The following is a 12,575-nucleotide window of genomic DNA, read 5'->3' on the forward strand; positions in this document are numbered from 1 at the left end:
AATAGAAAATAAATATATGTTTTAATTTTCAAAATAAGCTACAGATGGAACTCTAAAATAGATATTTGTGACTTGGACTTTCTTGTATACTTTTAAAAATAATATAGGCAAAAAATTGTGTGAGACGGTCTTACGAGTCGTATTTTGTGAGACATATGTCTTATTTGAGTCATTCATAAAAAAATATTACTTTTTATGCTAAAGGATTACTTTTTATTGTGAATATCGGCATGATTGACTCGTCTCACAGATAAAGATTCGTTAGGTCGTCTCACAAAAAACCTACTCAATAATATATTCATTCATTATATGATCTTTTTTTTAAGAAAACAACCCACTTTTTGGGGGAACATGTATGACTCTTCGAAGAGGTTCGGTCATTAAAATGCTATTTACATAATTCAATAATCTCAGCCACATGTGCATTAAATTTATCTTTTAGAATTCTATTTTTTACATATGAAAAAGAGTTTTTATTAAGAAAGAGCACTCCAAACCAATAAAATCAGTAACAACTTTGCCAAAAGTCGATGTCCATAGCATAGCCCAACATCATTAAACGGATTCACTGAACTTCATATTCAAAAACAAACTAACTCTAGTTCAACACCAGGATCCCAATTACTACAAACACAAACACGCAAAAATGCATTATCAAAGAAAACTAAACCCAAATACAACGTTAACATTTCGATCCAGCTCAACAAAAGAGGACCAAAGGGGGAACACGTATGACTCTTCGAAGAGGTTCGGTCATTTTAATTTCTATCAAGTTGTAGAGAGAGTCCGGTACAACCAAGATCACTTGGAAGTATACTCACTGGTTTGCAAATCGTCATTCTTGTTCACTAGCTTCTCCTTGTCAACTGAGCTATCCTCGACAATAACAGGTTTTACCTCATGAACGCTTTGTGACCCAGTTATCCTGGCCAGAATCACGAACGACATTCCTCCAAGAACATTGTTCAAGCACCTCAGAACCACAACCGAGGTCTTGAATAAGAACGTTGGAAGTCCCTTGGCTAACAAGAACTCTATTCCATTCAAGGTTTGGTATCTGAAATTACTGCTGACACCCATGTGAATTGCCCAAGTCGCGGCATTCAAAACTGTAGGTGGAGGCTTGTTTGGCGTCTCGAAATTTGGATCCATCTTTTTCCTCATGCTAATCAATCCATTTGAAATAACAGTCCCGAAAAGCCCAGCAGCAAAACCAACAGCAGCAAACAGCGTTCCTTTGTAAACGAAAGTGCCAAGCCTACTCAACAGACTATAAGCTCCTGGTTCGAACATATGGCTTGCAGGAGAATTCGCGAAAATTCCTGGAAGATTTTGGCTTGAAGAAGACATGGTAGGGGCTAAGAGATACATAAGTACAAAGTTCAGTATGGAACCAACGACAAGCGTCGAAAAGACAAAATCAAGTTCATTGAGCCCGAAATTGGGGCGTGACGCCATGTCCCCAAGAACACAAGCACTAACACCGACCAACTCTTCCATGAGAACTTTGAAAGGGAATTGAGGGTCAGCAGCAACCCTCGACCTCCATCCATTTAAAAAAGCCCCAATAAGTCCAAATGCATCCAACGAAGACTTGGACTCATCTGAGTTCCCACCGCCACTCCACTCACTATTGCCACCATTCCCACCACCACCACCACGACCAACACCAATATCACCACCACCACCACCACCACGAGCGCATGGAATGTAGAATTTGGAAACCAAATCCGAGTTTTTTAGTTTTATGGTACTACATTGTAATGAGGGTAGGGAAAGGCTATTAGGGAAAGTAGTATCGGCAAATCTGGTACCAAGTTTGGCATCGTGACGAGTAGCAGTGACAGAGCCAAGACCGCCGGCAGGAGGAGAGTAGAATAGCTGAGCTGCCATCCTCTTCAACTGGAATAACACCTAGAAAGATTTAAGAAAGATTACTAGTGTCCTAAAATATACAACTGAAAACAATCGAACACCACAAAAGTTCAAACCCCCAGACTCCCCACCCTACCTACCACAACAAACCAAACAGCATCCAACAATGAACTTATGGAGAATTAAAATATTAAACCAAAACAGAATCTTTGAAAAAGAAATACATTAAGACACACATCACATAAAAATAAGAATGGATCAAGAATAGATAATCCCAATATCCATACAAATTAGGGTAAAAATACATTGGGATCATGCAATTCTTCCCATCACTTCGATTCTATTAATCAGAAAAAGTTTAACCCGTATTCACAGAGACGCCAACAAAATTCAAGAGATACGAGGAATCAGAGAAAGGATAGCGAAAACATAAATAAGATTGATTTAATCAAGAAAAAATTGTGGAACCTGGGTGCCGGACTAGTGCTGAGTAAGGAGATCACTGCTTCCGGCAGTAAATGGAACAAACTCGAACTTAAGAAGGGAAATGAGACATAGAATGGACCGTTAATAATAAAATTGGGCTGATTTAGCAGGCTCCTCAATCATGACACATACGAATCTCATTTTTTATTAGGCCGAACTTCACAATTTTCAATCCATTTAATTGATCCAGTCCAAAATAAAGTTCAATCCAAATTTATGTAATTATTGTCAAAAAATTTATGTATTATCTTTTTCTTTTTTCAGCTGTCTCGATTTCGATATCAATATATATATATTTGATATGACAAAAAATGAAGAATCCAAGACTGCACACAATCAAGTTGCAGCAGCAAAGCCAGGCTTGCCAAGAAAATTGGACACGATCATATATCAATATCTGAAGTGGATGGATGCTGGCCTTTCTTTGGCTTTAATTCTACACAAAAACTAATATGAGATGATGTTACGTATCAAATTTATGAGACGGATATTCTATTTGAATCACTTGAAAAAAGTTTACTTTTTGTGCCAAAATTATTACTTTTATGGTAAATATGAACATAATTGATATGTCTCAATATATTATTAATACATGTGATATTATCTCATAAAAAACATGCTCTTAATTATACTCAAAAAATTTGAAATAAAGTATCACATATTGCTCTTCTCTTTTTTCGGAAAAAAACTGTGGATATCGTGTATGACTTGAAATATAGTTTAAATAAGAAAGAAAGTTGATTCCACATGTAATACATGGTGATACTCACTGAAAATTTAAGATTTGGTTACAACAAGTAATGTTAATCCAGACACAAACTTCGAATTTACTCTAAGTCTGGAATCACGAAGAAGATCGTTAGAAAAAGGGCATAGATGGTGTCCCGACGTAGCTCCTCCGACGCTCAAGTCATAGACTGAGGATATAAAAGAAGAGCAGCTAAGAATGCTGCTGAAAAATATTATAATGAATACTGAATTAGACGCTCAAACCTAGTATTTATAAGAGAATACATAGACTTATCATGAGTATTCCACTTAAGCAAGAGATGGGCCAGAGGGTTTGGATCTTACTCTAGGGATATCAGAGATTTTATGATCATTGAACATCGGACGAGAAGTATAAAAAAATGGTTAATCGGAGAAAATGTAGATTTTGAAGTGTTCAGTATTTGATTGAAAATCATAGGAGATTGTGTTTTCCTTCTTATACCTGAATTTCATCCGTCTCAGAAACCTACGAAACAAACAATTAACCTTCACGAGATGTGACATTCAGAAATACATGAACATACGCATTTGCTTTGCTTTAATCTCATGTTAATTGCTGAAAATTTTGTCCATACGTGTGGAGAACACCGGGAAGCTAAATAACCTACCATTCAGTCTATTAGTACCAAGATCAAGATCAATCCTTAACAAAGTAGTGCATATATTTGAACAAAGTAAATAATATATTCTGTCTATTATTACCATGATCAAGCGCAATCCTTAAACATAGTACATAAATCTGAACAAATCAATAATATATTTACAAGCATTTCAAGAAACTGGAATTAACAAATCCAAGACTGCACACAATCAAGTTGCAGCAGCAAAGCCAGGCTTGCCAAGAAAATTGGACACGATCTTATCCACGTCCTCCAAACCCACACCGATGAACAGGGGATTATTGATGGGAACACTCCTGGAATCACCAGCTTCACCGATCAGAACCCTTACATTGGGACCATCCCTGCATTGACCCATGCATTTGCACCCTGAAACTGCGCCTTCAATCCCCACAGCTTTTTTGAATTCATCAAGAATGGCTACTGCTCCTGATTTCTTGCACTTCCCTCCCATGCATACCTCGAGTTTGCTCGAACACTCGGTCTCTAAGGAGCCTGATGATTTCTCAGTTGGAAGTGTAAACGTGCTTGGAGTAATTGGAGATGGTGGAAGAGCGTCATTATTAAGAACTGATGGCAGAACGGATTCCTCTTGCTTTGGCTGTGCGAATTTAAGGTCTTTCAAGTCTATAACCTCGCCACATTCACTGTCACTTGATGATTCTGAACAACTGGACGACACTTCGACGAGATTAAGGCTGTTTCGCATCTGCCCGGAGGATTTCCCTAGTTTCTTCTGTTCTTGTCTCCTTTTCTTCTCGAGACGCTTCTCCGCCCTGAGCTTCTGAAGATGTTCCAGTAAAAGATCAGCCGCTTCCTGAACATAGATTTTTTTAAACATGATCATTAATCTACCATATCAAATATAGGAAAAAAACGATCTAAGGTGAAATCTGAATTTTCTTAAGGAGTGGAAAATCAAGAAAAATACATTATTTACGAGGGTTACGGAATCATACCGTCATGGTGGTGCCTTTGACCTGATGAAGCAGATCTTGATCAAGATTAGAATCCAATCCAAAACCCATCTGAGAGAAAGCATATAGATCTCTGAAAAGGCCCTTGAGCAACTTCATCTGCTTCTTTTTCTTCATCTTCATCGGGCCCTTGTTCTCCTTCACCGCCTTTTCACATCTAATCACCCCCATGGACGAGACCTCGCAGCTAGACTTGCCGCCGCGGTTGTGATAATATTGCAGACAAGCATTATCATAAAATCCAGGCAATACTCCGCTTCTGCCACAGTACTTCGATTCTCTACAAGAAGTTATAGATGAAAAGCAGGGGGGTTGACTGAAAATCAAACCGGAAGCCTCCATTGATATCGCTTAATTTCTTGCTCTGTGAATTTTGTTGCGTGCAGAATAATCAATAGACGGGAATTTCCTCTTGAAGGTAAGGCTGAAGCTATATATATATCATAATGATCTTGGCTAGCTGTTCCCTTTAGAACACAAAATCTATGCAAAATCTACATAATCTTAGATTTTGTTGATTTGATTTGATTTTATTTTATCGGATCGTATGGAGAAAGGATTGTCCGGAATTTTTATAATATTCGGAGTCATCTTGCGTTAAGGAATCATCTTGCTCCTACACGTGGCAGATCATGGTCCAGTTGTCCTACATGGCATTGGTGTGTGCAGAGCTCTAAGCGGTGGATAGTTTCCACGCGATTTTCTATGCGTTACACGCGTTTTGGGAGGATCCTCACCGCTGGATTCATTTGACGTCAGGATTATTATCCACGTGGTCTCAGGGTGCCGGGAGACTTGAAATTATTTTAAAAAATTGGAAATTTTCTAATTAAATTTGAGAATAAAATAGTTTTATTCAATAATAATCTGTGAGTAGCAATATATATTCTTTATTTTATATCTATTTTTGGTATGCATGTATATTAAATTTTAATATAAAAATAATTTTTACAAGAACCATAATTGTGTTGGTATGATTTTTTTTATCTAAATTTTCGTTCTAACTTTTATCTTATCACGTTTTTCTCATTATCATATAACGTAAGACATAGTTTGGTATATATGATAAGATAAACATGTGATATATAATATAAGAATAAGTTAAGGATAAATAATATGTAGGATATTATATTTAATGTTTGGTATGATTTTAATAAGAGTGATTAAATTTATATATTAGATTGTAATGACAAAATTAACTTTATCATAATAAATTTTATAATTTCAAAGTTGTTGCTTGAGTTCATATTTTTTATCTGTTCATGCGTCGATAGTGCTTGCATGATTTATTTATTTTTACATAATTTTATATATTATATAATATGATAATTGAGCTCTTGATTTTGTGAGTCAAGTCAAATATAAATTTTTAAGGTTAATCGAATGATACTAATAATTGTATTGATATTTATAAAAATTATTTATATAATTATCATATTATATAATATATAAAAATAAATAAAAAAATTTATTTAATTTTAATTTCTACCTACTAGCATAGATTTATAAAAATCATTTATCTTTTTAAAAAGATAGGATAAGGGGGATTATTTATCAATCTCTTCCTTATCCCATTTACCAAACTATGTCTAACTATATTATTTTTTTATTTGTGTTAATAATTTTAAATATAAAAAAATATAATTCATTGTTGGTGGGTTTCTCTCTCACGATTTTATTATTATTATTATTATGGCAAAAACTTATGTAATACGGCCTTACGGATCGTATTTTATGAAACAGATCTATTATTTGGGTCATCCATAAAAAAATATTAATTTTTATGCTAAGAGTAATACTTTTTATTGTGAATATTGATAGGGTTGACTCGTCTCACATATAAATATTCGTAAGACCGTATCACAAGAGACCTACTTATTATTATTATGAGATATTTATAACACTATATTACTTGAGTTCTTGGCACAATATATTTTAACAAGAATACATAGAAACATATCAAGTGATTGAACCATAAACTTGACCTGTTGACCAAAGAAAACAACATTTAAAATGTTGAAATAAAATGTTTATCATACATAATTTGAGAAAAACACACCATCTAACCTTTTGAGTGATTAACCATTATTTTCTCAAGTTTCTCACGCAACACATAAATATAACTGAAGGAAAGACTGTTTTTCAAACCAAGAAAGAATCTGTTTTTAACGTGGAACGAACACACGTATTTGCATTCTCAAGTTCAATTATCTCTATATTATACTATATTAAGCCAGAGGGAGGATCTGATATGTCGATCTCTCTTTTTTTGAGCTATCTCCAATTGTTTATTTATATTCTACATTTGTATTTTGTGATAGGGAAAATATGCCCACTCTATATTGCACCAAAAGTTCTCTCAAAAGTTTTGCTGTGAAGTCTGGCCATTGATACGCATGGACTCCACATATCGAAAGCTTAAACTGCAAAATATATGGTATTCCATTTTATATGTAAAATATTTAGAGATTAAAATAAGGAATATGCAGCAACTAACGTGATAATGAGATTAAAATTTATCATCATTTCAACGAGAGTTGGCCGACAATCTCATCCTACATAGGCTGTGCCTGTCAAAGTATCAAAGTCATGTATTAGAAGAGTTTACACCATCTTCTTTTTCACCTTTCGCTGGGCTTTCAAATCCACCACAATCACAGATATGTTGTCTATGCTTCCCCTTTGGAAAGCAACCTGTGAGAGGTAGTTGGCTGCATCTTGTGCCGCAGGATCGGTATCCTCACCTCTATCTTTATCTTTGGAAAGGGTACCGCCGTTTCTTTTGTACCAGAGTAGGATTCGCCTTCTAGCCAAATCACAAGCCTCCTCGTTTGTCATTACGTCCCAAAGGCCGTCGCTAGCTAGAATAAGGCACTCGTCCTCTTTCGCTCGAGGATGGAACATTATATCTGGATCTGATATGATGTATGGACTCAAATATCTGTCACCTACACGAAAGGGGAATGTTGGAAAGTGTCGAAGGTGTTTTAACCTGACAATGAACATGTTTTTCTCGACTCTCATATTTAGTATACCTGCTAGAAAATTTATTGAACACTTGGCATCTAAAATTTTTTTAAACAATTTTGCTATTAGATGAGATCGCTCGACAAGCATAAATTGTTGTTTCCATGGAAGAGGATTTGTTGTATGCTCCTCGTCACTTCCAAAAATAACACCAAAACAACACTGCATATTTAAGTTTCAATATTAAAAAATAAAAAACATATGGCCCTCTCGTTTGTCAATTTTATAATATTACTGGAAAACAGCGCCAAGGATATCAACTCAACTCGATTTTTTATGGGTAAAAGTTACTTCTTCGCATATGTATAAAGAGAACATACCAATGGATCTTGACACCGCGAGCACACCCGAAACTCGATATCCATTCCAACTAATAACCTTGCCTCCCAAAGATTCTATCCTTTCGCACTCATCTTCTCTGCGAGGCTGAAAAAAGTAATGAAGGGTTAAATCTTGCAACAACAGATAAAATCATCAGCAGCACAATATATTTGATTTTGATAAACTTGAGCCTAACCTTATGGTCAGTAGATAAGGGCACGGCTGCTTTCCCACGACACAGGACTGCCCTCGAATCACCACAATTCGCAACAATGATATGGGTCGAAGAAACGATCGCCACCACAGCCGTAGATCCAACTGAGTCGGGAGCGACGGGTGGAACCACTAGCGGGTTAGAGGTAATATCTCCATCGATTTCGGGAGAACCGCCAACTTCATCATCCAATTTTCGAAAACAATCAAGAAAAATCTTCATCCATTGCTGCTTCCAGCTATACTCAATGTCATTAAAATTTTGTTTAGATTTATCAATCTCTTCGGTTAAGGCTATATGAAGACGCTCTTTGCAATAATTAGCAACCTATGCATCCAAAATTGACTCCGTTACATATATTGAATGGAAACACACTGAGTTGCAAAATCGAACAGCAAGAAAATGGCAAGAGTTACCTGGGAACCTCCATGTCCGTCATAAACTCCAAATAGGTGGACATTTAATTCTTGATCTGATGAACACTGAGTGAGGGTTATCACTCAACATTCGGGAAGGCAATCTCAAGCATCGTGGTAAAGCTACCGCAGAATCTTCCATCTCAGGCCTCCTTCCTTGAATCGACACCAATCCCCAAAGAGGTGGAAAATTATGCTTATTTATCTTAGTTTCTTTGGAAACCTCGAAAAGGGATTCCGAAACTCTTTTACTCAAGTCGAGCATGACCATTGTCTCACCATTCTCTCCTACCAAAACAAGATCCTCTACTACCACTGACTCCATCAGCGATTCCCCTGAATCGGAGCAATCCTTATCCAAGAAATTAAGTGCTGTCGGTCCTAAATCAACCTCCAACACTTCGCACTCATCCACACATGGTGTGTTAGTTCCATTTGATTCGTATCCACAATCTAAAATGGCCGGAATCGAGTCACAGTCGAATGGTATAAGACCAGCTTTCCTCAGTTCTTGATTAATGGGGTCACCAAGTACGACACGACCCTCATCTTCCCTACTCATTGCCAAAAGATCGGCTTCGCCAATACTCAATTCATCAAAATTCGACCCATTCTCGGCGACAACTTCATCTTGAAGAACACTAGAAGTAAAATTTGTGTGTTCAATTGATAGAGGAAGTTTAGTCATAGATGGTTCCACTTCCAACAACAAGCTTCTTGTGTTGGATATGAGCTCAATCCCAGTAATATCAACAAAAGTCGTGAGCACAGAGTCCTCATAAATTAGATTTCCAAGCTTAAAGCAAACAGAAATTACAGGAGTTATTTCATCCATCAACCACCATATATATTTCAACAAATTACTCCAACAAGAATTTCTACCGAGCTACAAGGTTCTATACAAAATTTAGAAGAAGAAAAATCACTCAAGGGTTCCAATAAAGTCAGAAAGAGATTAACTTAAGCAAGAGAATCAATGAACCAAAAAAGTTCAGATAAAGCAATCGATTTGGAGGGGGGGAGAAACAAGGAAAACAAATTCAGGGAAGTTCCCACACAAAATGTCGAGCATCTTCTTGAGGCACAGAGCAGAAAAAGGACTTAAATCAAAACTTACAGGCTACAAGAAAGGCTCCATTAATCTGAGAAGGCGTCCTTCAAGAGAATATTAATAACCATTCTTGAAATCACCAGATTTAATTCAAATAATAATAAAATATCGGGAAAAGTTTTTTAAAAAGAATTCTACCCCCTTTCTCCTCCATGTGTTGAAAAATCCAGTCTTTGATCCCCACACGTCACCCAAATCAAGAATATAGAAATAATACTAGGGATTTGGGACACCTATAACCTTTTCAAGAAAAAAAGAAAAGAAAAGAAAGTACATTTAACTTAAATCAGCCTTATTTACAAGTAAGAAAAAACAAGAAAATTACCGAACTTAAACTAACCCAGCTGACCTGACCTATCCGAGCAACTCGTAAAGCTTTTTCCCAAAAAATTAAAACTTATTATTTTATTATTTAACAAAATAATACAATAATAAATATTTTAATTTAAACACACAATAACAAAATATTGATATGATAATTATTATTCATAAATTTAAAAGTAAAAATTGTGTAAACTGTTAATTATTTCTTAAAAGAAGTAACTGTTTAGGAAATGTAACTATTTACAAAATAAATATTATTTAAAAATTAATTAGATCAATAACGATAAGAAGCCCAAGCTCAAAAATAAATATTTGATCAAAACATGAATTAATTCATAAATTTGAAACTCTTAACTTGTAGAAAATTTAAAATACACTTAATACAATAAATAAACAATTGTTTAAAATATCAATATTATATCAAAAAAATTATGATATCGATATATACAATAAAAAAAAAATCAAACATAAAATATATATTCAATATTTCTTAATTCTAAAAAAAAAGTTAATTTTTTAAAAACAGCGGGTGAATTCGGGTTTACCTAACCTGACTCAACAAATTTTGTACGAGTTTGATTTGGGATCCACCTCGATTTGACGTAAACCCAAAAATCTAAAATTCAAAGCGAAATATTTTGGTTAGAATCAAATCGGATTCGTTTTTGACATCCCGAAGAAAGAGGTGGGTCGCTTACCGTTTGAGAATGGAGCATCTGATGACACATTTTAAGACCTAAAAAAAAAAGTAGATTCTCCGTCTAATTTTTCAAGAGTTTCGAAGAAACAAAAACAATTGTGTGTCAACCGACGGGACTTTCCGTGTCGAATCCCACAGTACTTTGGCATTCAGTTCTGTCCACGTGGGTCCCGCTTTTGACATTTGTACAGCCAGGTGTCACGAAAATGTGTGTCAGGTATCCGAACTGATTGATGCTCTCTCTGTTTTTTTTTGTTTTTTTTTTTATTTTTATTTTCAAACTCGTAAGACCATCTTTATTTTATGCATATATTTAATATTTCTGCTCGTTAAAAATGTTATTTTTAAACAAATATATGTCAAGTCTATGTGATAACAAACCGAATCAGATCAATATTAATAAAAATTCAAGAGTCGAATTCGATACGAATATATTTGAATTCAAACTCGATTCGATACACGAATTTTTATAATTTTTTTTCTCGAGTTCGGCTCGAAATTTTCAAACTTATTCGCGATCTATTCAAACTATTGTTTAGGAGTAGGTCTCTTGTGAGACGGTCTCACGAATCTTTATCTGTGAGACGTGTCAACCCTACTGATATTCACAATAAAAAATAATACTTTTTCATGGATGACTCAAATAAGATATCTGTCTCACAAATATACGACCCGTGAGACCGTCTCACACAAATTTTTGCCATTGTTCAATTAGTAACTTTCGAAAGCTTGAAACATTATGAAAGATCGAAATTTTTATATATTTAATATATAATTATAATATATTAATAAAAATATTAAGTCTCGCGAACTATCGAATAAAATAATTTTTTTTCAAATTTAAGAAAGATATTTGAATTTGTGTTGACGTTAGAGAACAATCTCTTCTTGAAATCATATAGCATTTTATTTCTAATAATGTACAATATTTATGTGATTTAAGTAATTATGTTGTCGAAGAAAATATTGAATATATTAATATTTTAAAATAATATATAATTTTAAAAACTTATTGCAAATATCACGTGGTACAGTTGCAAGTGTATCGCATAATAAAGGTAACTAAGTAAATGTGCACACGATCAATGACCGGGGGATTTGGATCTGTAAATCCTGATTTTAATAGTTAAATTTTAAAAATGGAATTGGATTTGACAGGATTTTATTGGATTTCATTATGTATAAACAAATCTTCTCAAAATTGATCAGATTTGGATTTAAATAAACCTAAAAAAATATCCATAACCAAAATTTTTAATTATTAGCATTCTTCCATTTTTATATGTAATGATTGGATTAAATAACAAATTTATTTATTTTTTATTTTTCATATTTGATTCTTGAGATCTATTCATTAATTATATAAAATAACATTATGTATATCACACGGGTGAAATACTAATTTATTTTAAATTTTAACTTCTCCAACAATGTCCTCAATATATTTCCTATGTCTTTTTGTTTTCAGATTTTTATTTAATAAAAACTAAACTTAGATACTAACTTTTCTCATGATATTTTTAATAGTTTTCACATATACCCATCCAGCGAAACAAAGATTTTTTTCTTTATATGAACACATATCATAGATGGTAAATAAAGAAAATACAAAATACACTTTCTACTTCTTCTTCCAAGTGCAGGAGATAACCCCAAGGGGTTGTGGGTTTTTTTCTACCAATTGGGGCTCTCCCTTCCCCACCCCCATGGGGATGGTCTACAGGGTTCATAAC

At 34.4% G+C, this 12,575-nt stretch overlaps 2 protein-coding genes and 1 pseudogene across 4 annotated transcripts; all 3 read right to left on the reverse strand.

Annotated features, from left to right (window-relative positions):
• Nucleotides 1-490: 490 nt before the first annotated feature.
• On the reverse strand, nt 491-2,454 carry LOC142551931 (protein RETICULATA-RELATED 3, chloroplastic-like). Of its 3 annotated transcripts, none has more exons than XM_075661442.1 (2): nt 2,344-2,454; nt 491-1,914 (listed from the first exon to the last, which is right to left on the reverse strand). In XM_075661442.1, the coding sequence occupies exon 2, from the start codon at nt 1,891-1,893 to the stop codon at nt 802-804; it is 1,092 nt and encodes a 363-aa protein (XP_075517557.1). In that variant the 5' UTR covers nt 1,894-1,914; nt 2,344-2,454; the 3' UTR covers nt 491-801. The 3 variants fall into 3 exon arrangements, with proteins under 3 accessions (XP_075517557.1, XP_075517559.1, XP_075517558.1); XM_075661444.1 differs by having other exon boundaries at nt 2,352-2,448; XM_075661443.1 differs by having other exon boundaries at nt 491-1,902; nt 2,344-2,429.
• Nucleotides 2,455-3,776: 1,322 nt separating this feature from the next.
• On the reverse strand, nt 3,777-5,288 carry LOC142551932 (diacylglycerol O-acyltransferase 3-like). Its single transcript, XM_075661445.1, has 2 exons — nt 4,712-5,288; nt 3,777-4,569 (listed from the first exon to the last, which is right to left on the reverse strand). Exons 1-2 carry the CDS (start codon nt 5,069-5,071, stop codon nt 3,943-3,945), a joined length of 987 nt encoding a protein of 328 aa, XP_075517560.1. The 5' UTR covers nt 5,072-5,288; the 3' UTR covers nt 3,777-3,942.
• Nucleotides 5,289-7,204: 1,916 nt separating this feature from the next.
• Nucleotides 7,205-10,050, reverse strand: LOC142551933 (protein phosphatase 2C 50-like; annotated as a pseudogene).
• Nucleotides 10,051-12,575: the final 2,525 nt, after the last annotated feature.

This window comes from Primulina tabacum, chromosome 7 (genome assembly GCF_025594145.1).
Source record: "Primulina tabacum isolate GXHZ01 chromosome 7, ASM2559414v2, whole genome shotgun sequence".
In the NCBI taxonomy this organism is placed as follows: Eukaryota; Viridiplantae; Streptophyta; class Magnoliopsida; order Lamiales; family Gesneriaceae; genus Primulina; species Primulina tabacum.

Coding starts and splice junctions, on each gene's coding strand:
- LOC142551932 (XM_075661445.1), bottom strand. CDS start 5,071: ATGGAGGCTTCCGGTTTGATTTTCAGTCAACCCCCCTGCTTTTCATCT. Junction 4,570..4,711: donor TCAAAGGCACCACCATGACG/GTATGATTCCGT, acceptor ATCTATGTTCAG/GAAGCGGCTGATCTTTTACT.
- LOC142551931 (XM_075661442.1), bottom strand. CDS start 1,893: ATGGCAGCTCAGCTATTCTACTCTCCTCCTGCCGGCGGTCTTGGCTCT.